Source organism: Myotis lucifugus, unplaced genomic scaffold (genome assembly GCF_000147115.1).
Source record: "Myotis lucifugus unplaced genomic scaffold, Myoluc2.0 scaffold_7, whole genome shotgun sequence".
In the NCBI taxonomy this organism is placed as follows: Eukaryota; Metazoa; Chordata; class Mammalia; order Chiroptera; family Vespertilionidae; genus Myotis; species Myotis lucifugus.
In genome coordinates this window covers 5,891,251-5,913,395 of record NW_005871055.1, presented here as the reverse complement: position 1 = coordinate 5,913,395, position 22,145 = coordinate 5,891,251, and the positions used below count along the sequence as shown (strand labels likewise).

At 38.9% G+C, this 22,145-nt stretch overlaps 1 protein-coding gene across 1 annotated transcript in view; it reads left to right on the top strand.

Moving 5' to 3' along the window:
- NUFIP1 (NUFIP1, FMR1 interacting protein 1) overlaps positions 1-22,145 on the top strand; it is a 46,506-nt gene that overhangs the window by 5,994 nt on the left and 18,367 nt on the right. Inside the window, exons 5-7 of the mRNA XM_006083519.2 lie at positions 336-412; positions 8,844-8,936; positions 17,873-18,066. Coding sequence (XP_006083581.1) covers positions 336-412; positions 8,844-8,936; positions 17,873-18,066 — 364 coding nt within the window. The remainder of the gene's footprint in view (positions 1-335; positions 413-8,843; positions 8,937-17,872; positions 18,067-22,145) is intronic.

Below are 22,145 nucleotides of genomic sequence, written 5' to 3'. Positions count from 1 at the left end.
GGATGTCCGCCTGCCGGCTTAGGCCTGCTCCCCTAAGCCGGCAGACGGACATCCCCCGAGGGGTCCTGGACTGAGAGAGCGAGCAGGCCAGGCTGAGGGACACCCCCCTAAAACCCCTCCACCCCCCAGTGCATGAATGTTGTGCACCAGGCCTCTAGTCTAAATATACAGGTCATTCTTTAAAGGAAAAGTCATAGTAAGGATGGATAAAACCCACTTACTTAGTTTTAAATTTTGGGGTATAGAGTCTCCATTATCCCCCATAATGTTGAGATTTACTAGTAGTCTAAAGCATATATAAGCTTCCTGATGTTCAGCAGGCTTTTTCCCCCTAGATGCATGCTCCTGGTATGAAGAAGATCAAGTTAGATACTCCAGAGGAGATTGCAAGATGGAGAGAAGAAAGAAGAAAGTGAGTAAAGAGTTTAGAACTAGTGAAATAACTTTCTCTTACTGTGGCAAGGCTGAGTACTTAAAAATAATGACTTTGCTCAAGCTGTTGCTTCTAGAAAATCATACCTCCTCTCTCTTTCAAGTTCTGCTCATTGCTTTAGCCCAGCTGAAGTCCTGCCACTTTGGGGATAGTTTTCCTCATCTGTCTGCAAGAATATCTTGCCCTTCTTTGAATAAGGTATCTGGTAGCTGCTCTGCCTCTTAATTTAGAAAAGCTATATTGTGCTCCTATTGATGAACTTTGCAAATGTATCTTTTTAAAAAATGACTTATAGGCCCTAGCTCCGTGGTCGGCAAACTGCGGGTCGCGAGCCACATGTAGCTCTTTGGCCCCTTGAGTGTGGCTCTTCCTAAGCCTTAGGAGTACCCTAATTAAGTTAATAACAATGTACCTACCTATATAGTTTAAGTTTAAAAAATTTGGCTCTCAAAAGAAATTTCAGTCGTTGTACTGTTGATATTTGGCTCTGTTGACTAATGAGTTTGCCGACCACTGCCCTAGCTGATTTGGCTCAGTGGATAGAGCGTTGGCCTGTGGACTGGGGGTCCCGGGTTCGATTCCAGTCAAAGGCATATGCCTGGTTGCGGGCTCGGTCTCCAGTGGGGGGGCATGCAGGAGGTGGCCAATTCTCTCATCATTGGCATTTCTATCTCTCTCTCCCCTCCCCCTTCCTCTCTGAAATCAATAAAAATATATATTTTTTAAAAATGACTTATAGGCTTTACAAATGTAAGAACTATCTTTTACATGGTTGTTTATACTCCATAGTGCCATAGATATTATTTTGGTACATATAAGTAAGTGGTTGGAGAAATCTTGCTGAGACTTCTTGTTGTTGTTAATCTTCACCTGAGGTTATTTTTCCTATTGATTTCTTAGAGAATTGCAGAGAGGGAGAGAACGTGAGGGAGACAGAGAGAGAGAGAGAGACAAAGAGAAACATTGATGTGAGAGAGACACATCTATTGTTTGCCTCTTGCACGTGCCCCGATTAGGCCAGGGATCAAACCTGCAACCCAGATATGTGCCCTTGACCGGGAATCAAACCCATGATCCTTTGGTGCGAAGGGCCGACACTCTAACCATTGAGCAACATGTTAAATTCATGTTTTAAACTATACTTTTGTTATGTTTAAAGAAATTGGGCAGAAGAGAGCCCATGAATTCATTTTGTTTGGAAGTATCTTACAGCTCATTTAGACACCATGAGCAAAGCTCGCCCTCCCTAGTTAAAAAAATGTATAGACGAGAAGTTATCGTTGAAATCAAATGGTGGCAGACATGTCCAAGGAATATTGCGGGAATCTTGTGATAGATTAATGTGTGGAGATGCAACAGAACAATACTGGAATGGTGGTAATATGAGAAAATGTTAGAAGTCTTGGAATGAGTATAAATGGCTATATTCACCAGAGAAATCAACTGCTTCCACATGTTCCCTCTCCACAGCACTTGTTTTATTACAATATAAAAATTGAGTCCTGTCCATTTTCATATTGAACTTTTGTTAAACTTTTGTATTGGTCAAAAGAAAAAAATAGAAATTGGGCAGAAATGTGTTTATCTGATTAATAATTATGGTTGTAAATTAGTAATATAACTAATACTAATTAAATGGCTGTGGTTTTGAACATTAAATTCTCACTACATTGGACAATCATTGAGACAAATCAAATTGATTGTATTTGAATGCAGTACTTTCTAAAGTAGCTTTCTCCAGAGGTGTGTGAACTATGCCCCCTTGTGGTGTTGTGCAACTAGTGCTTTAATGGGAAAAAAATCTGTTAGAGAAACTGAGGAATTTTAAGATACAAACTAGCTTGGGTATCATGTGTTTATATAAAGTCCCTGATAGAAGACTAATTTGATTTTCTAATGTTAGTGAAAAATCTCAGCAAACCTTGCATTTATGTTATATTATGAAATCTTTGAATATTTTCTTGACAATAGTTTATCTTGAAAATTAGAGGTAAACATTCAGTATTTGGAAAGGCAAAGATTTTACTATATATGGCCAAGGTAACTGAAAGTAGATAGGTGTAGACTTTTGCCTTGAATACTCTCACTCATGAGATGTAGGATCATTGTACATGATGTGCCCATGAGATTATAGACAACTGGAGCATTTTTAAGTTTAGCCATCTATCTATATAAAAGCCTAAGTGACCATCGCAACCGAACGAACGACCAAACAGGCTGTGTGAGGTGACCAGGCTGGCAGGAGGGTTAGTGAGGGGCAACCAAATGACCGAGCAGCAGGCTGCGTGGGGTGACCAGGCCGGCAGGGGGGGCAGTTGGGGGCAACCAGGCCAGCAGGGGGGGTGGCAATTGGGGGCGGTCAGGCCGGCAGGCAGAGGCAATTAGGGGTGATTAGGCCGGCAGGGGGGCAGTTAGGGGCGACCAGGCTGCAGGGGCGGCAGTGAGGGGCAATCAGGCCAGCAGGCAGAGGTGGTTAGGGGTGATCAGGCTGACAGAGGGGCAGTTAGGGGCGATCAGGCAGGCAGGCAGGCAGGTGAGTGGTTAGGTCCAGGATTGTGAGAGGGATGTCCGAGGGGTCCTGGATTGGAGAGGGTGCAGGCTGGGCTTAGGGGGACCCTCCCCCGCCCATGCACAGATTTCATGCACCAGGCCTCTAGTGTAGGGATAATAATGTCTGGTCAAGGGATACTTGGAGTCTCTGGAAGGCAGGTCATCAATTCATTTTGAAAGGTTTCTTGTAAGAGGTCTAGTTCCTGCCCCCTCCTCTCCATTTATTTTAAGGTATGTTATACATACAGTGAAACTCCCCTCTTGAATGCATAGTTCTGACAAATGTGTATATCTGTGTAATCACCACAGTGAAGATAAAGAATAGTATTCTGTCACCCCAAAACATTCCCTTATCGCCTTTGTGGTTGACTTCTCCCCCAACCTTCAGTCCCTGGCTACCACTGATCTGTTTTCTGTTCTTATTTGTATTTTTGCAGAACATTATATAAATGATATCATACTGTCTGTAGCTTTTGAATTTGTCTTTTTCACTTAGCACAGTGCATTTGAGATTCATTTCTGTTGTTGCATGTAGCAGTAGGTTATTCCTTTCTATCGCTATTGTTCTGTCCCATATGGGTGTCACATATATGAATATACCACAGTTTGTTTATCCATTTCCCAGTTGAGGAACATTTAGGATGTTTCCAGTATTTGATGATTACGAATAAGCTTTCACAAACTGATGTTCATATTTTTGTTTAGAGCGTGGGTTTTTATTTGACTTAGGTAAATACCTAGGAGTTGTATTGGTTGGTCATATGATAAGCATGTTTAATTTTATAAGAAACTGCCAAAGCTTTTAGGAGGTGAGGTTTAAAATCGTGAGATGCCTAGTTGGGCACGGAAAGCATTCACAGTACATAGGATGGCTAGGATGCAGTGGTGCTTGTATCAGTTAAGATTGTGCTCCAATAAATGGAACAGCAACCTTACTACTGTGGCTTAGACAAAGATGTTTATTTTCCCCAAGTAGAAAAAGTCCAGAGCTACTGTTGCTGCTCAGCAGCACCATTAGGCACAGTCTCTTTCTTGTTACTCCTTAGTAGGTGGTTTCATTTTCATGTCCACCAGGAATTTCCACATATCCAAATATTTTTTTTAAATATATATTTTTATTGATTTTTCACAGAGAGGAAGGGAGAGAGATAGAGAGCCAGAAACATCGATGAGAGAGAAACATCGATCAGCTGCCTCCTGCACATCTCCCACTGGGGATGTGTGCGCAACCAAGGTACATGCCCCTGACCGGAATCGAACCTGGGACCCTTCAGTCCACAGGCCGACGCTCTATCCACCGAGCCAAACCGGTTTTGGCATATCCAAATATTAAGTCCACTTTCTAGGCAGAAAGAAGAGAAAAAGACAAAAGGCACCCATAGCCCAGTTTGCCCCTATGCATTAGGAAAACAATAGCTTTGTTTTTAGCTCCAACCAGGAGACTTCCGTGTAGCTCTCATTGAAGTAGGTTTCTTGGCCACCTTTAGTGACAGCAAAGTTGATGGAATAGTCCTAAACAAAGGAAAGGGGAGAAGAGGGAGTAACATTTGCCTAAGTGCTTGGTGGGATTGTTGAATTTTAAAACTCTAAGACAGCGGTTCTCAACCTGTGGGTTGCGACCCCTTTGGGGGTCGAACGACCCTTTCACAGGGGTCGCCTAAGACCATCGGAAAACACATATATAATTACATATTGTTTTGTGATTAATCACTATGCTTTAATTATGTTCAATTTGTAACAATGAAATTGGGGGTCACCACAACATGAGGAACTGTATTAAAGGGTCGCGGCATTAGGAAGTTTGAGAACCACTGCTCTAAGAGATACTTGAAAGCAGCTCTATTCTGAATAAGTGATAGATGAGCAAGTGTTTAGTATGCTTATTGGTGATTCTTTTTGTGTAGGATAGGTGGGGGTAGAGGGGAGAGAGACTAGTTGTAGTTTCTGGAATGTAATCTGAAGGTATCACTATGACAGTGAACAGAGTAACTTGGAAGAAGACTGGGCAGCACCTAGGAGTGAATAAGGAGGTTACAGATTTGTGAAATTATAAAATGCTTAAAGAGAATGAGGATGACAATTTTGGATGAAGTTTACTCATACCTATAATATTGCTTTCTAACAAAGTGTTCTGAAATTGTCTTTTGGTGCTTGCCGAATTCATCTGAAGTTCTTCCATATCTTGTTTTTCCACTTGCTCTTTAACATAGTCAGAAATTATTTATATAAGTGTACTTTATTAGTAAAAAGTATGATAAACATTTCTTTTGGCATATTTGATAGATTTCTCAAAAATACACTAATATTCTCTCCACTAGTAGTTTTTCAAAAACCTATTATGAAAATATATTTACTTTTAAAATTTATATTACCCTCAACTTAAAAAAATGTTATTTGAACTAAAAAGAGTACATTTCACATTGATATGGCAGAATAGTCCTTATGTCTTGAATTTTATCTTTCTTGTAAGAGCTATATTCTTTCTGAGGAAGCCATTGTATTTTTTGACAGGCAGGAAAGAAAGACCACGTTCCACAACTAACCTGCAAAAAAAGCCAAAAACAAACCAGTTCTTAATTCCTGACCTATGAAGTAGAAATGCTGTGTGACTTGGCATTAGAGAAAATGAGTGGTAGAGGTTTATCTCCTAAGCCTCTATTTTAGAAACACTGAGACATGTTTTACAGCAGATGGGAATCCACTAGGTGGCGTAGTTTTGTGACGTTTATTTCAGTAGTTGCTGTAGGTCAAGAAATCCTTTGAAATTGTGTCCCCAATTATTTCAGAATTCCAGCAGAGGGTGTCTGCTCCTAAAGAATGCTACATTTTTTTGAAGTTCAGAAAGACTTTGAAATAAAAATATAGTTGTAGGGCTTGTGTTGACGCATTTGTGGGTCAGTGAGAGTAAAGAGGAATTGTGTTTTTACAGAGAACAGGATTAGAGGAGAAGTCACTAAGTGGGTGGTGATTTGGGGATAAGGAAAAGAGTTAGAGCATAATGTAACCAGAATGATGTATGCTAAAATTATGGTTGGCACAAGTTTGCCCATTTATTGACTCTAGTGCTTAAGGATTGTCACTGGAGGTGTAAAGAGAAGGTAAAGAGGTGAGATGAAATGAATCAGGAAGAAGAGAGAAAAAGGGCTTATGGTTTCAGGGCCAGTTCCTCTTGGGGTATTGAGGAAAGATGGAAGTACAGGAAGAAAAGAGATTTTAGCAGATAAAAATAGAGAAACCAACTGTGAAAATACCACTTATTCCAGTGTTTATAACTTCGTAATATCCACTCTTTAACAGGAGATATTGGGCTAAGTTTTATCTGTACGTAATTGTGCAGTGTAAGACAGTTTGTGATATTTTTCAACAGAGTTTGAATTGGTTAATTCAGTTGTACTTAGGAACCTGCCCTGTGGTTCTAACTTCATCAAAGCTCCAGGCTTATCTTTATTCTTATATCTCAGTATTACATTGCAGGAGCGGCTTCCTGATTGTTGTGTGTGTAACTCTGTCTTATATTTCTGTATTCCTGTTTTGGGATAATTTGCTTTCTAATACCCTTGTTTTCCTTAGTCTTTAGTCTCTAGGTTCTGTGTAAATAAGAATGGTATAAATTTGGGGCCAAGATTTTATTAATTTAAGCACTGAAAAATAGAATCTTATAGCTTTGCAAGGGATATTGAAAGATCCCTTATCTTTAGGAAAGTGATACTTGAATATGCCAGAAAGAGAAAGTGAGCTTTTTAAAAAGACTTCCACCAAAGGAGTTTCCACAATTTCTTGATGTCTCATATAAGGAATTCATTTCACATCTCACCTAAACCACTTGCTATAACAAACATTTACATTCTTCGTTATTGAAAATCTCTTAAGTAGCATCTGCTTGTGTGTATATGGTACACTCAAGTACCACATCTTACTGTTTAGCATATGGCCTAACATGTGAAGGGTCTGCAGTACTCAGAAGAAAAATGATGAGGAAACATAAGTAGTATGAATAAGTGAATTTCAGAGATATGAAGGGTGTTGAGTAGCTGTGAGTTATATGCCTAGACACTGGGGCCTGTGAAAGTTATCACCTCTTTTCTCATTGTTTCTGCTTTTGTATATTCTCTCTTCAGATCGAAAAAGCTACCATCCTCTCTGTGAGATTGTTTATTGTCACGTATCTTCCTCTTTTAAAGGCTGCAAATAATTCCAGTTCTTTTCATCTTTCTTCAGAGGTTTTATTTTTTATCCTGCTAATCATCTTTGAGTCCCTTCTGAATCCCTTCCAAGTTTTATTTTTCCTCAACCCTCCTTTTCAGTTTAGAAATACGAAACTGGACACAGTGCCGGGAGTTTCTAACCACTTTGGAATATCGTGAGAGGAAGATTTCACGCTTGAACATGTGCCAGAGGCCATTTCACATAACCTTAGATTATGTTTGCTTTCTAAAAGTGTAGTCTTATGGTACTGACTGGCTGTCAGATTTTTATCTCCTTATGACCTTGATCTTTTCCTCTTATGTTTATTTATAGCTTGTGTATTCATCATCTTTTATTTATGGAGTTTATTTTTCTTAGCCGAATAGATTGCTTTGCACTGTCCTCATTGAAATTCATTGCCTTTTTTCTGATTAGTTTACCACTTAATGTCATTTCAATTCTTATCTTCCAACGTGGCCAAACAATAGGCTTCATATTGGCTGTGTTACTCAAGTCAGTGATGCAGGTTTTAACAAAAAATAAATAAAAAAGGAAGAGGTAGAAACAATGCCAGAATAAGATTTGTTGATGTTTCTTAAAATTCTCTAATGAGCAGCTTGGCTGAGTGGTAGAGATCTGTTTGTGTTTTCCTCCTGTGCTTTTTATACTTGTAAGATCTACTCTTTTCACCACCAGAGTTTGGTTCCTGCATCTCTACACAACTGTGCCAAGGAACAAAGAAAGCTTTGTCAGAGCATTTTATCTTGCACACTGCTGTCAAACTTAATCTTAATCACTGCCTTGTACATATCTCTCCCTGTTCATAACTTGCAGTGGCTCCCCATCTCCACTGAATTAAATACAAACTTTCTAGTCTTCCAGTGAAGGCACATTTTGGCCTCAGCCTCTCTATCTGGTCTGATTGCCTGTAACTATGTTTCATACAGAACGAACCACTTGTCATTCCCTGGATCTCTCTCATACTTTCTGAGGCCTTGGTTAGTCTGCATTGTTTGCTCTGCTTAGAACACTCAAAAGCTTTTCTTTCTGATTTCTGTCGATTAACACCATTTAAGACAATTTCTTTCATGTTCCTTTCTTTCTGGATTTCTCTAGCTCAATATGATCTTTTCTTCCACCCTCCAATCTTTATATTCTTTGGGGGTAATTACTATATTTTGCCCTTTGTTAAAGCTATTTGTGTGCTTTTCTTATCCTACCTGGTGGACTATCTTTTTTGAGAACAGTCTCTTCTTCATCATGATAACTTTGGATGTTCCTACTATGTATTTGCATAACTGATTACATATTTTTTTCTACAGGTACGTACACACCAAATAGATGAATTGGACCAGTTTGAGCACAATGTGTGATATATTTGATTTAAATTTTAGTGTAAAGCTCCTTACCTACTCACAGACTGGTAACAAAATTTGTGGACTCACAGTTGGTCTACACTTTGAGTAGCATTGTTATAGTCGACTGTTTTCCCCTTAAAAAGGTTCTAGAAGGAGGAACTAAAGGTGTATATAAATTTTATATGAAGGTTTATATAAATTATTATTTATCGTGTTAGTCCTTAAGCCAAGATTGATAAATACAGCAATTGCTTGATAGTGTACTTAAAGTTATGTTCTAAAAGTCTTTTTATAATTTTTTAAACTTTATTTTGTAGAAACTACCCAACTCTGGCCAATATTGAAAGGAAGAAGAAGTTAAAACTTGAAAAGGAAAAAAGAGGTGCAGTATTGACAACAACACAGTATGGGTAAGTTCCTTAAAATTGCTTGCATTCTCACTGCTTATTTTAAACATTTATACTTACAAATAAAAAAAGAGCGTATACCAAAATCTTAAAATCTCTACACTCCCGATGCTAAAATATTTGCTTTTGTACTCTTTTACTTAAAAATTTTTAAAATAGTAATTGCCCTATATTTGTATGGTTTTCAGAAAGATTTATAATTAATAAGTCTTTTCTGTCTTTGTCTCCCAGCTAAACAATTCTCCTTCCCAAAGACAATCCATTTTATCCTTTCACAGATATCCCATATGTATATGTATACAGCACATAGATAATAATCTTTTTTTCTTTTTTCACACTATTCTACATCTTGGTTTTTAGCCAAATAATATACTTGTAGATTGTCCCATATTAATATATAACAGATTTCCTCACTCTTTAAGGATGTGTAGGCAGCGTAAGGATATCCCACAGGGTCGTTTTTTGGTAACTATTGACAGACACTTAAATTCTTACCAATCTTTTACTAATAAAAAGTTGCCAGTATTGCTCTATACATACATTTTACACATGTGCAGGTATTTCTGAGGATGGATTCCTAGAAGTGGATTTGCTGAGTCAAAAGATATGTATATTTGTAATATTGATAACTAACTGCCAAATATCTATCATAGAAGCTGTTCTAATTTACTCTTCTACCAGCAATGCATGAGACACCATATTTTCACTATCCCTCACCTTCATAGATTTTTTTTCAGAATATTTTTCATTTTATTTTTTAGTGAAATATATTTTTAATATAAGTAAAATATACAAATCTTAAATGTACAACTTGATAGATTTGTGTATACACATACACAAATAACTATACACCTAATAATGCACTTAGGCAATTTTGTCATTGTGTGGACATTTTAGAGTGTATTTATGCAAAGTCGAAAGTATAGTATTGCCTACTACACACCTAGGCTATATGGTATAGTTTATTACTCCTTGGCTACAAACCTGTACTAAATACTGTAGGCAGTTGTTAACACAATGGTAAGTATTTTATGTCTAAACATAGAAAAGGTACAGGAAAATACTATATAAAAGATAAAAAATGGTATACCTGTATAGGGCACTTATTATGAGTGGAGCTTGCTGGACTGGAAGTTACTCTGTGTGGGTCAGTGAGTGAGTGGTGAGTGAATGAAAGCCTAAGCCATTACTGTATACTTATAATACTTATGAATTTATAATGTTTATAAAACACAATTTATAAAACATGAGATTAAATCAAGCACAAGAGAAAATGATCAGTCAAGAGATGCAGTAAACATGATATGTATAAGGCTCTACTAATGTAACACAGTATACTGTTTTACAGCAAACTTTTTTTATAAATAGAGTGTTCTAAAATAACAAAAAGTATAGTATAGTAAAAAAAAAAAGTGTCATTTTTACCATCCATTCTTGTGTAATTTCAAAATTACTTTGTGAGATTCATTTATATTGTGTGTAGCTATAAATAGTTTATTTTTATGGCTGCGTAAAACTCAATTGTGAGAATATATATCTTCTCACTGTTGGACATTTGGATTGTCTCCAGTTTGGGCTTTATGAATAAAGCTGCTATGAACATTCTTTTACATGTTTTTTGTTGATGTAAGAACTCATTACACACACACATACATATATATACACTAGAGGCCCGGTGCATGAAATTCATGCACTGGGCGGGGGAGGGGGGGTCCCTCAGCCTGGCTTAGGCCCAATTCCCCCAGGACCTAAGCTGGCAGTCAGACATCCCTCTCGCAGTCCAGGACTCCTTGCTCCTTACTGCCTGCCTGCTCGCTGCTCCTTACCGCTTGGCTCGCTGTTCTTTAGCGCTGCCACGGAGGCGGGAGAGGCTCCCACCACCACCACTGTGCTTGCCAGACGTGAGCCTGGCTTCTGGCTGAGTGGCGCTCCCCCTGTGGGAGCGCACTGACCACCCAGGGGCAGCTCCTGAGCGTCTGCCCCCTGGTGGTCAGTGGCCAGTCATTTGGCCAGTCGTTCCACCGTGTGGTTAATTTGCATATTAGGGTTTTATTATATAGGACTAGAGGCCCGATGCACGAAATTCATGCAAGATTAAGGCCTTCCTTCCCCCGGCTGCCGGCACTGGCTTCCCTCTGGCACCTGGGATCCGAGCTTCCCTTGCAGCCCCGGCTTCGTCTGGAAGGATGTCCGGTCTAATTAGCATATTACGCTTTTATTATTATAGATAAGTATATACCATACGTGTGCGTATGTGTATTTGTATATCATATATACAATGCACATATATACATATACTAGGTCATAAGGCATTCATGTATTTAGCTTTAATAGATACAGCCAAATAGTTTTCCAAAATGGTTGTACCAGTTTACACTCCAATTAACTACATCTAATTGCTCTGTATCCTGGTCAGTGCTTGGTACTGTTACACCTTTTCGTGTATTACCATTTCCTCATGACTAATGATGTCGCACACTTTCTGATACTCTTATTGGCCATTTTTGTATTCTCTTATGATACACTATTTCAAGTCTTTATCTAGTTTTTAATTGGCTTGCTTTTCTTGATTTGTAGGAATTATTTACTTACTGGTAAATACAATCCTTTTTGGAGTAGAATAAATGTATTGCCCTGTTATCTCACAGCTTGTGTCTTGCCATTTTGCTCTCTTAATGGGTGTCCTTTTTTAAAAAATAACAACAATACAGTAGTTGCCAGCTAACAAGGCTCAGTAGTTGAGTGTCGACCTATGAACCAGGAGGTCACAGTTCGATTCTTGCTCCCCCGGGTTGTGGGCTCAATCCCCAGTATGGGGGCATGCAAGAGGCAGCCAAGCAATGATTCTCTGTCATCATTGATGTTTCTAATTCTCTCTTCCTCTCCCTTCCTCTCTGAAATCAATAAAAATATATTTAAAAAAATACAGCAGTCGCTTAGACATCTGGGGATAGCTGTGGTACAGTTAGACATATCTGCTGATCTTGACAAGGCTCAATTAAAGGTGGGTGTTGATTAACTGATGGCTGATCTAACCTGGCTGATGACTGGGATGCCTAAATCCAGGGTGGGGGACGTCCTGTCCGAGGGCTGGATGAGGCCCGTGAAATCATTTGGTCTGGCCCTGCCAAGACATTAGGGGTGAGTTAATTAAATGTTTGCCCAAATATAACAGACTAATTTAAAGTTGATAATTTTGTATGGCCTGTGAATGATGTTATAAATATCCAAATAGCCCTGGCAGAAGAAAGATTGCCCACCCCTGGAATAGTTGCCATTAGTTTTACTGTTTTAATTCTGTAAAACACTTATAGAACAAATATCATTCTTAGAAAAATCTCCCAGCAACTAGAAAATGAGGAAACACTTTGCAGCTTGTTTAAAGAGGCCAGTATAATCTCAATATCCAAACAGTATTACGATAAAGGCAAATCACAATCAAATATCTTTTAAGCGGAAGCATAAAAATCCTTTTAAAAATGTTAGCAGCCCTAGCCGGTTACCTCAGTGGTTAGAACATTGGCCCATGGACTGAAGGGTCTCAGGTTCCATTCCAGTCAAGGGCATGCACTTCACCTTGGTTGCAGGCTTGATCCTCAGCCCTGGTTGTGGCTTGTGGCTTGTGGCATGTGCATGAGGCAACCAATGGATGTGTCTCTCTCACATCTGTGTTTCTCTCTCTGTCTCTCCCCCTCCCTTCCATTCTCGCTAAAAAAATCAATGGGAAAAAATATCCTTGGGAGAGGATTAACGACAACAACAAAAAATGTTAGCAAATCAATCTGGCAATATGAGAAAAGGATATACATCATTGCCAAATGGGATTTATTCCAGGAGCAAGATTAGATTTGGTGTTTGAAAATCAAATGTTCTTCACTACATTAACAGAATGAGGGAGTAAAATAATGGGATTATCTTAATAAAATAAAAGAGATTTATATAGTTTAACACAGGGGTGGGCAAACTTTTTGACTCGAGGGCCACAATGGGTTCTTAAACTGGACCTGAGGGCCGGAACAAAAGCATGGATGGAGTGTTTGTGTGAACTAATATAAATTCAAAGTAAACATCATTACATAAAAGGGTATGGTCTTTTTTTTTTTAGTTTTATTCATTTCAAACGGGCCGGATCCGGCCTGCGGGCCGTAGTTTGCCCACGGCTGGTTTAACATCTATTCATGAAAAAGAAACTCTAAAAAAACGAGAATAAGAGATAATTTCCTTAGTCTAATAAAGGATGGCTACAAACAACCTACAGCCAAATCATACTTATTAGTGAAATACTGATCATTTTCCTCCTGAGGTTGGAAACAAGATAAGGATATCCATCTGCTATTACCACTTTTATTCAGCATTATATTGGAGATCCTAGGCAGTGTAGTAAAGCAGGAAAAAATTGTACATATAAAATTTGAAAAGAAAGAAGTAAAACTGTCAATTTTTAGAGTTGACATGATTGTATATGTAAAAAAATCCAAACAAATATGCAACTAGAGTTAATAAGTGACTTTAGCAAGGGTGCCAAATACATAGAAGTATTTTAAAAAATCAATATATTAGTAAAAATAATATATTCTGTGTATTAGCAGTAGAATTTAGAAAATTAAATTTTAAAAGATACTATTTACAGTAGCATCAAAATATATACCTAAGACTATATCTAATAAGAGATTTGCAAAACTTCTATAATGAAAACTATAAAACATTGCTCAGAAAAATTAAAGTCCTAAATAAATGGAGGGGATATATAATGTTCATGAACTGGAAGACTCAATGTGTTTATATCAATTCTCCTTAAATTGCTCCTAATCAAAATCCTAGCAAGTTGGATTCTTTTTTTTTTTTTTTTTGCAAGGATATGGGTGGTAGGATGGTGAAAGAGGGCAGAACTGATAAACTTTAAAATTTATGTGAAAATGCAAAAGTTCTAGAATAGCTAGGAAAGTTAGAGTGATAAAGATAGTGTAGTGTTGGCTAATACCACAATCTCAGATCTATGTGTAAACAATCACCTGACTATGACAAAGGTACAGTATGATGCAATGGAAAAAGGATAGTGATTATGTGTGTATGTGTATGTGTGTGTGTTTTGTTTTTGTTAATCCTCACCTGAGGATATTTTTTCCATTGATTTTTTAGAGAGAGTGGAAGAGAGAGAGAGGAGGTGGCTGGGAGGGGCAGGGCAGGGGTGGAAAGGTGTGTGAGACACATCAGTTGATTGCCTCCTACAGGAGCCCCACCTAGGGCAAACCCTGTGGTGCACAGGCTGACACTCTAACCACTGAGCACACCAGCCAGGACAAGGAGAGTGTGTTTTAACCTTTTCCTTTTAAACTTTTGTGTCTGTGTATTTAAAAGTGTATTTCTTTATTGACTATATAATTTGGACATTTTTAAAAATCCAGGCTGAAAATGTTTACCTTTTATAGCTAGGGTTTAGTTTATTTACATTTAATGTAATTACTAATATATTTAGGTTTCAGTCTACCATGGTCCTATTTGTTTTACATTTTTTCCAATTTTTTTGTTTCCTTCTTTTGGATTAGTTGAATAATTGTTAATATTATATTTACTTCTCAATTAGCTTTTTAGTTATAATTACTAGAGGCCCGGTGCATGAAAATTCATGCATTGGAGGGGGGGGTCCCTCAGCCTGGCCTGCCCCCTCTCACATTCTGGGAGCCCTCAGGGGCAGGAGGTGACCCCGCGATCAGAGGAAGGCGGTGCCCCATCACACCTCTGCTACTGCCACTGCCAGCAGCGCAAGCCTTGGATGGCCCTGGTTACCTGAGCCTCGGACGGTCCTGGGCGGCTGGGCAGCCGTCATCTAAGGCTTGCCTGCGCCTCGGGCCGCCCCGGCGGGGCTGAGGGGACTGGACACCGCCATCTTGTGGTTGTGGGTGCCACCACCTTTGAGGGCGGGGCACTCGGTTAGCATATTCCCTCTTTATTAGATTGGATTCCTAATCTCTCCACTTCAAGTGCATCTGTGTTTTTATTTTCATTAAATGTTGATTAAATAAACTCTCCTTTTAAATGAGTGTCAAACAATGGTGTAATAGAACTAATCCCTCAAAGGTGGGGTGGAATGCAAATACTAAATAACTATTTTTTCAGTTAAGTCTTACTGATCTCATCAGTTAAAGGATCATCCTAACTTATTACTTATTAGTGATTACCTTAAAGATGATCATTCAAAAGTGAGCTGTGGTCACGTGCAGGCAGCATCTCTGAGTGGATACAGGGAAGGCATCGTGATTGGGAGCCTGAGGAAAGTGGCCTCTCTTCATTATCCTCATAGTGATGGTGGGCTAGAGGCAGCAACATTATTTGTTTTGGCTTTGATGACTCTGTTGAGGTATTAGGACAACATTTCTGGATGGAAATTGGTCCATGGTTCTCTGCAAAATTTGGAGCATATATATGATTAGCATATATATGACTGGAGGCCCGGTGCACAAAATTCATGCACTGGGGTCGGGGGAGGTTGTCCCTTAGCCCAGCCTGCACCCTCTCCAATTTGGGACTGCTGGCACCTAACCACTCGCCTGCCTGCCTGATCACCCCCTAACCGCTCCCCTGCCGGCCTGATTGACACCTAACTGCTCCCCTGCCGGCCTGGTTGCCCCCAACTGCCCTCCCCTGCAGGCCTGGTCACCCCCAACTGCCCTCCCCTGCAGGCTTGGTCACCCCCAACTGCCCTCCCCTGCTGGCCATCTTGTGACAACATGGGGGCGGCCATCATGTGATGACGTGGGGGTGGCCATCTTGTGGCAGCCATCTTGTGATGTCATGGGGCGGCCATCTTGTGATGATGTGAGGGCTTGAGGGTTAATTTGCATATTACCCCTTATTATATAGGATTTTTTGGGATGAGACTTTGTAAAGATTATGGTGAATCTAAAAGGATTAAGAACTCATGCATTGCAGAGATATTAAATGAATATGGGAACAGGTGAGCAGGAATTCTTCCCAGGGTTGTGTCTCATGGAATCAAAAAATGAAGCTGAAGTGCAGATCAGAGGAGTTTATTGCAAACAAACACAGGCTCCCCAGCATTCTGCTCTTCCCCTTATATCTGCTAAAGGCCTGCTCTTTGTCTATCTGTGCCTGTCTATCTGTGCCGCTCTCTGATTGGTTTCTGGCCTTTTTGCAACATTTTGTTTTGCACTTGCAAGAAAAACATCTTTGTTTCAAGCATCCTGTTTTCTGCAAAACATTTTTTTGTTTGTTTCAGCTATTCTACGATTCCTCCTTTTTCTACTCCTAACCCTATCTACTAATTCTGCTTTAACTCCTTTCAGTAATAACTACCATTTATTAAGGGCCCAGTATGTTAACTGGTTCTAGGAGCACTTCATGGTAATTCTCTCTACATCTCTATGGTTCCCATTCTACATACAGATGAGGGAGTAAACTGACTCAGGGGTATTAATATTGTCAAAGACACAACCAGAAGATGGCAAAATTAACCCAGATTTCTAGTTTTTATACTCCTAACTGCAGTCTCCATTATTAATGGAGAAATGAATTTTGCCTGATGACAAATTAGGATAAGCATATGTATCTTTGTGAAAACTCAGCCCCACCAAAGGATACCTTATATTACAGTCTACTGGGAATAGACCTGTTTGTTTTTTTGTTAGTCCTCACCCGAGGATATTTTTCTCATTGATTGGGAGGGAGGGAAGCGGGGGGAAGAGAGAGAGAGAGAGAGAGAGAGAGAGAGAGAGAGAGAGAGAGATATTGGTTGCCTCCTGCACTTGCCCTGCCCGGGAGTCAACCTGCAACCCAGGTACATGCCCTTGACCGGAAATCGAACCCGAGACCCTTTGGTGCCCAAGTGGATGCTCTATCCAGTGAGCCACACCAGCCAGGGCATAAACCTTTTTTTTTAATGGCCTTTTTTTGCCCTGGCCGGTGTGGCTCGGTTGGGCTTCATCCGTGTACCAAAAGGTTACCAGTTTGATTCTCAGGGCACATGCCCAGGTTTCAGGCCAATCCCTCATAGCGGGTGTGCAGGAGGCAGCTCTCTCTCTCTCTCTCTCTCTCTCTCTCTCTCTCTCTCTCTAAAAAATCAATTAAAAAAATAAAAAATAATAAAATGACCTTTTTTTCTTTACATGTAGTTTACATTAGAATATGCTGACATAGTATTTTTTTTTTTCCTTCTAAGAGGAGTAATTGTAGTGGTTGAGAGGGCACTGAATTTGAGGTAGCTGTGAAATTGTGCTCAGTCTATAAGTTTATCCTCCTGTAAAGTAAATAGTACCTGTCTAACTAATTTCAAAGAGCTGTCATGAAAATTAAACAAGGCAGTATATTTGTAAATGCTTCAGAAACTTTCAGGCTCCTTAAAAATGAGTAGATAAAGTTAGCACACTTTTTAAAAATTGATTTCAGAGAGGAAGGAAGAGGGAGTGAGAGATAGAAACATCAGAGAGAATCACTACATGCTCCACACTAAAGGCATGTGCTCTGACCAGAAATCAAACCATGACCTCTTGGTTCATGGGTCAAAGCTCAACCACTAAGCCATGCCGGCTGGGCAAAAGTTAACACACTTTATGAGAAACACTTTTTTATGTACAATAGGAATGAAAGAAAGCTGCCTGTTAAATTCACCTGCTATTGATTATACAACATAGCCCAATTTCAGAGGTATTAAAATATGGGAAGCAATGTGCATTTTGGAATTGATAAAATATGGTATATTGTGGTGTGTTATTCTTTTAAAGTTCTTCCATAGAGTTCTCTGCGTTTGGAAACCATTGAGTTTATTTTATTCTGGTCTCTTTAATGAACTAGGCTACAAGTGATTGATTGACAGATTTCTTTTGGATTCAGTAGACTTTTTCAAATATTTTTTGAAAGGTCAGTGTCTTTTATATTAAAAATAACATATATATTTTTTTTTCTTTTTTTCTTTTTTCCTCCAGTAAGATGAAGGGAATGTCCAGACATTCACAGATGGCAAAGATCAGAAGTTCTGGCAGACATCACAAGTGGGAAAATGACTGTGCCGGACAGAGAGCAGCCATCGGATCAAGCAATTCCTTGGTTGATTCAAAGCCTGAAGGTCCACCCAAGGCAAATGCAGACCCTCTGAGTGTTTTGGTAAATACTGATTCTGGTAAGTTAATCCGGGAAAAGGTGTGTTTGTAAGTATAGGCAATGATGCTGAAGTTGATTCTTGACAGCATTGTTTGTAGAGAGTTTAATGCAAATATGTAAAAATGTAGAATGATGCTTTTGCTTTTATTTTTTACAGAAATTCCTTGTAAAAAACCTCATTTCAGGACATCTTTTCTGAACTGGGGGGTAGATGTATGAGGCAGACAAGATGTGGAAGAAAGATAATATATGTTGGATAATTTTCATAGTATGATGTAATCTTGGAACCTTTCTTAAGATTGTCCTGAGTGTTGACGCTGTAGATTCAAATTTGCTCAATTATTTGAATTTTTACCACCATAAAGTAGTAATCCCAGTGGAAGTTAGTATTATTTATGCTTCTGATCATTGGGTAAATATTATTAATTCATTATATTTGAGTAATACTACTCTTCCTCGGGCATAGAATATATTTATGTGTTTATTGAATTCCCTCTAGACCTTATGGGGCAAATTTACTCTTGCTTATAAATTGAAAAATTAAAGGACCAAAATGCTGCTATCCCATGCAGATCTCATTCAACCTCTGAGACTCCATTTTCCCTTCTGAAAAATGAAAATTTATATATAAATATTTCTATTACCTTTCCTTCCAATAGCATTGGGAGGCTTTATCTAATTGCATGTGTTTCCTCATTTGCAAAGGAGTATTATTAGTGAGTGGGCTAAGGTTACATTGTAGGTTTGCCAGCAGCCTCTGTTCAGCCTGGAAGATAGTGGCTTCACATGACAGATTATTGAACTTGTTTCCTTATAATAAACCTTTTACATATGTACTGTTTCTACTTTCATTTTAGAATTGAAGAACACAAGGTAAGTGATTTACCTTCGTCATACTGCTAGTTAGTGGCAGAACCAGAGTTTGAACTTAGGAGTCTGACTGCACTGGTACACCATACTTCCTCTGAATGTGAAGTCTGAATTTGTCTAAAAAACATTACGTGAGCCTAGGATAGTTGAGATGTGGGAGAGAGTTTAGAAAAGGCAGATGAAATTCTGGGTCAGCACTTAGTTTATTCTTGGGCACCAATTTTCGTTTTCCCTTCAAAAAATGTTGGTCCCTACACTTCTTCACATTTATAATGTGTGACCTTGATGATAAATTACCACCTGTACCCAAATATACACTCTCATGTCATTAAAATGCTTGAAACACAAATATGAAGACTACCATTATAATCAAGTTACTAATTTGAAAATTATTTAATTTTTCACTGATGCAGTTCTCTAAGTGAACGTTTAAAGAACTCTGTAATATTGAGTGGTTTTTGTTTTGTTAGCTTTGGTAGATGGATAATTCTGTTTTCTCATTTATAAAGAAAATTTCTTAATCCTCACCTGAGGATATGTTCATTGATTTTAGGGAGAGAAAAAAGGAGAGAGAAAGAAAGAAATATCAATGTGAGAGAGAAACATTGATGTGAGAGAGAAACATTGATCAGCTGCCTGCTATGCACCCCCACCGGGGATCAGAACCCGAAACCTACATATGTGCCCTGACTGGGAATCACACCCACAACCTTTTGGTGTATGGGACAGCGTTTCAACAAACTGAGCAACCCAGCTGGGGCTGTTTTCTCATATGTAAAGAAGTATTTCAGTAAGTGCTAATTTGGTGAAATAACAATGAAAAGATGATTATATATATATCTTGCTTTTACTTAAGCCTGTAGCTAGGTCTTTAAGAGACACTTTAGATATGAGCAACAGTAATAAAAACCTTTCATCCTCATTTTGTGGGGAAAAACTCATGTTATCCTTTACCTCAGATTTCTTCTGGATGTTTACATTTTCCAAATCAGTGTTTAGACAAACTGGTTTTTCAACTTTTCATTACAGGTAGAGCTACAGAAAACCACATGTACCATTTTTTCAGATGCCCTAAATATTCTCAGCGTCTCCACTCTCCAATATATCAGCCTTACACTTGTTTGGAGGCAGCTTCCTTCACCTTGGGCCAGAGCCAGTCAAACCCAGTTGTGTGCTAAATATTCAGGGTGCAGCACAGCATTGTGATAATGGTGCGTTTGTGCTCTCATGTGCACTTAACACTTCTCAGCATAAAGCTGACTTTCAGAATGGAGATCTCCCAATTCCTTATATTTTTTTGCCTTTTTTTTTCTTGGCTCAGAATCTAATCCAGACATCAGCATTCACATTTTAGATAAGACAACAGTTCTTAATCTTTATAAACCTCATATCATACTTAGAAAATCTTTACCTGAGCCCTCCTTTTTGTAATACTTGGTAGTTTGTCAACTCTCACTAATTGTGCATAGGCTTTAAACGTAGGAGTGACAGTGTTTCAAGGGGAAGCATATCATTTGGAGTCTCCCAGTTTATCACTTTTGAGTATGGCCTGTTGGCACTAGATTTTCTTTTAAACTTTTTGGTATCTCATTTGTTTGGACCACATTTATTTTGTTGCTGTTCTTTAAATATACATACAACATGTTTTATGGCTTTCCTGGCCTGTGGTTTTAATAAGTTTTAACTGAGCGTGAAAGAAAGGAGCTGGTCAGTAATGTGTCCTTGATCATTGCTGACCGAAGCGCCTCAGCAGCCACAAAACAAAAAGGACCCAATTTGTCATTCATTCATTGTGATATAGCTATTATCATAGAACACTGACTAGGACAGCATTCTTTGCACTGACATAAGCTAAATGGGCTTCTGTTGTTTAAAGGGTAGATGTTAAAGTAAGAAAATAAGCAGGCCTAGCACACCTGCTGTCATGAATGCCCATTGTTAAATATCTGTTTTTGAGTTGGAAACCATAAAACCAAGTTTCCATTTTTTAAGGATGATTTTTTTCAATAGATAGCATTTTCTTTACAAGACTTAATTTGAAAATGTTCTTGAGGTTAGAGCATATAACTATGTTTTGTTCCATAAGGGCAATAGCAAATGGTAGGAGGATGCCCTGCTGGTGTAGCTCAGTAGTTGAGCATCGACCTATGAATCAGGAGGTCACGGTTCCATTCCCAGGCAGGGCACATGCCCGGGTTGTGGGCTCGTTCCCCAATGGGGGGCATACAGAAGGCAGCTGATCGATGATTTGCTTTCATCATTGATGTTTCTATCTCCCCCTCTCCCTTCTTCTCTAAAATCAATAAAAATATATTTTTTTAAAAAAGAAAAGAAAATGGTAGGAAGAGAGACAAGTAAAGAAATAAATTGTAGAAAGAAGCCAGATGTGAAGCTTTTACAACTAGTGTGGAGAGTTGGGCAAGGCATTCAGAAGGCAATTTTTTTTTCTGTTTTCATTTTAATAGGGATTTACTGAGATCCTGCTTTTTGCTTGCCTAGCACTATGATTCAGAGAAGTCTCTCTCTGCCTTCAAGAAACTCAGTCTAGTGATAGGTTTTAGATTATTGTATTATATTTTTGGTTAGTGGGAATATGATATGTATACATGAGAAGTGAGATTTACCATAAGAAAAGTATCAGTAGTGTTTTAACAGTAAGAGAGATTATTTGAGCTGGTATTTTATTATCATTTTAAAGTTTAATTTTATCATCTTCATTGCTACTGTTTTTATACTGATGTTTTTAGTTTCGAGAAATGTTTTGGCTGTTTTTATTAAAAAGTGAGTGAAGCCCTCGCTGGTTTGGCTCAGTCGATAGAGCATCGGCCTGTGGACTGAAAGGTCTCAGGTTCGATTCCGGTCAAGGACACATGCCCGGGTTGTGGGCTCGCCCCACAGTAGGGGTCATGCAGGAGGCAGCCGATCAATGGTTCTTTCTCATCATTGATGTTTCTATCTCTCTTTCCCTCTCCCTTCCTCTCTGAAATCAATAAAAAAAAAAAAAAGTTACATTTAGAAAAAAGTGAGTGAAGCCCTAGCCGGTTTGGCTAAGTGGATAGAGCATCATACTGCGGACCAGAGGGCCCTGGGTTCAATTCCGGTCAAGGGCATGTACCTCAATTGTAGGCTGCTCCTTGGCCCGGGCCCTGGTCGAGGCATGTGCAGGAGGCAGCCAATCGATGTGTTTCTCTCACATCGATATTTCTCTGTCTTTCCCTCTAAAAATCA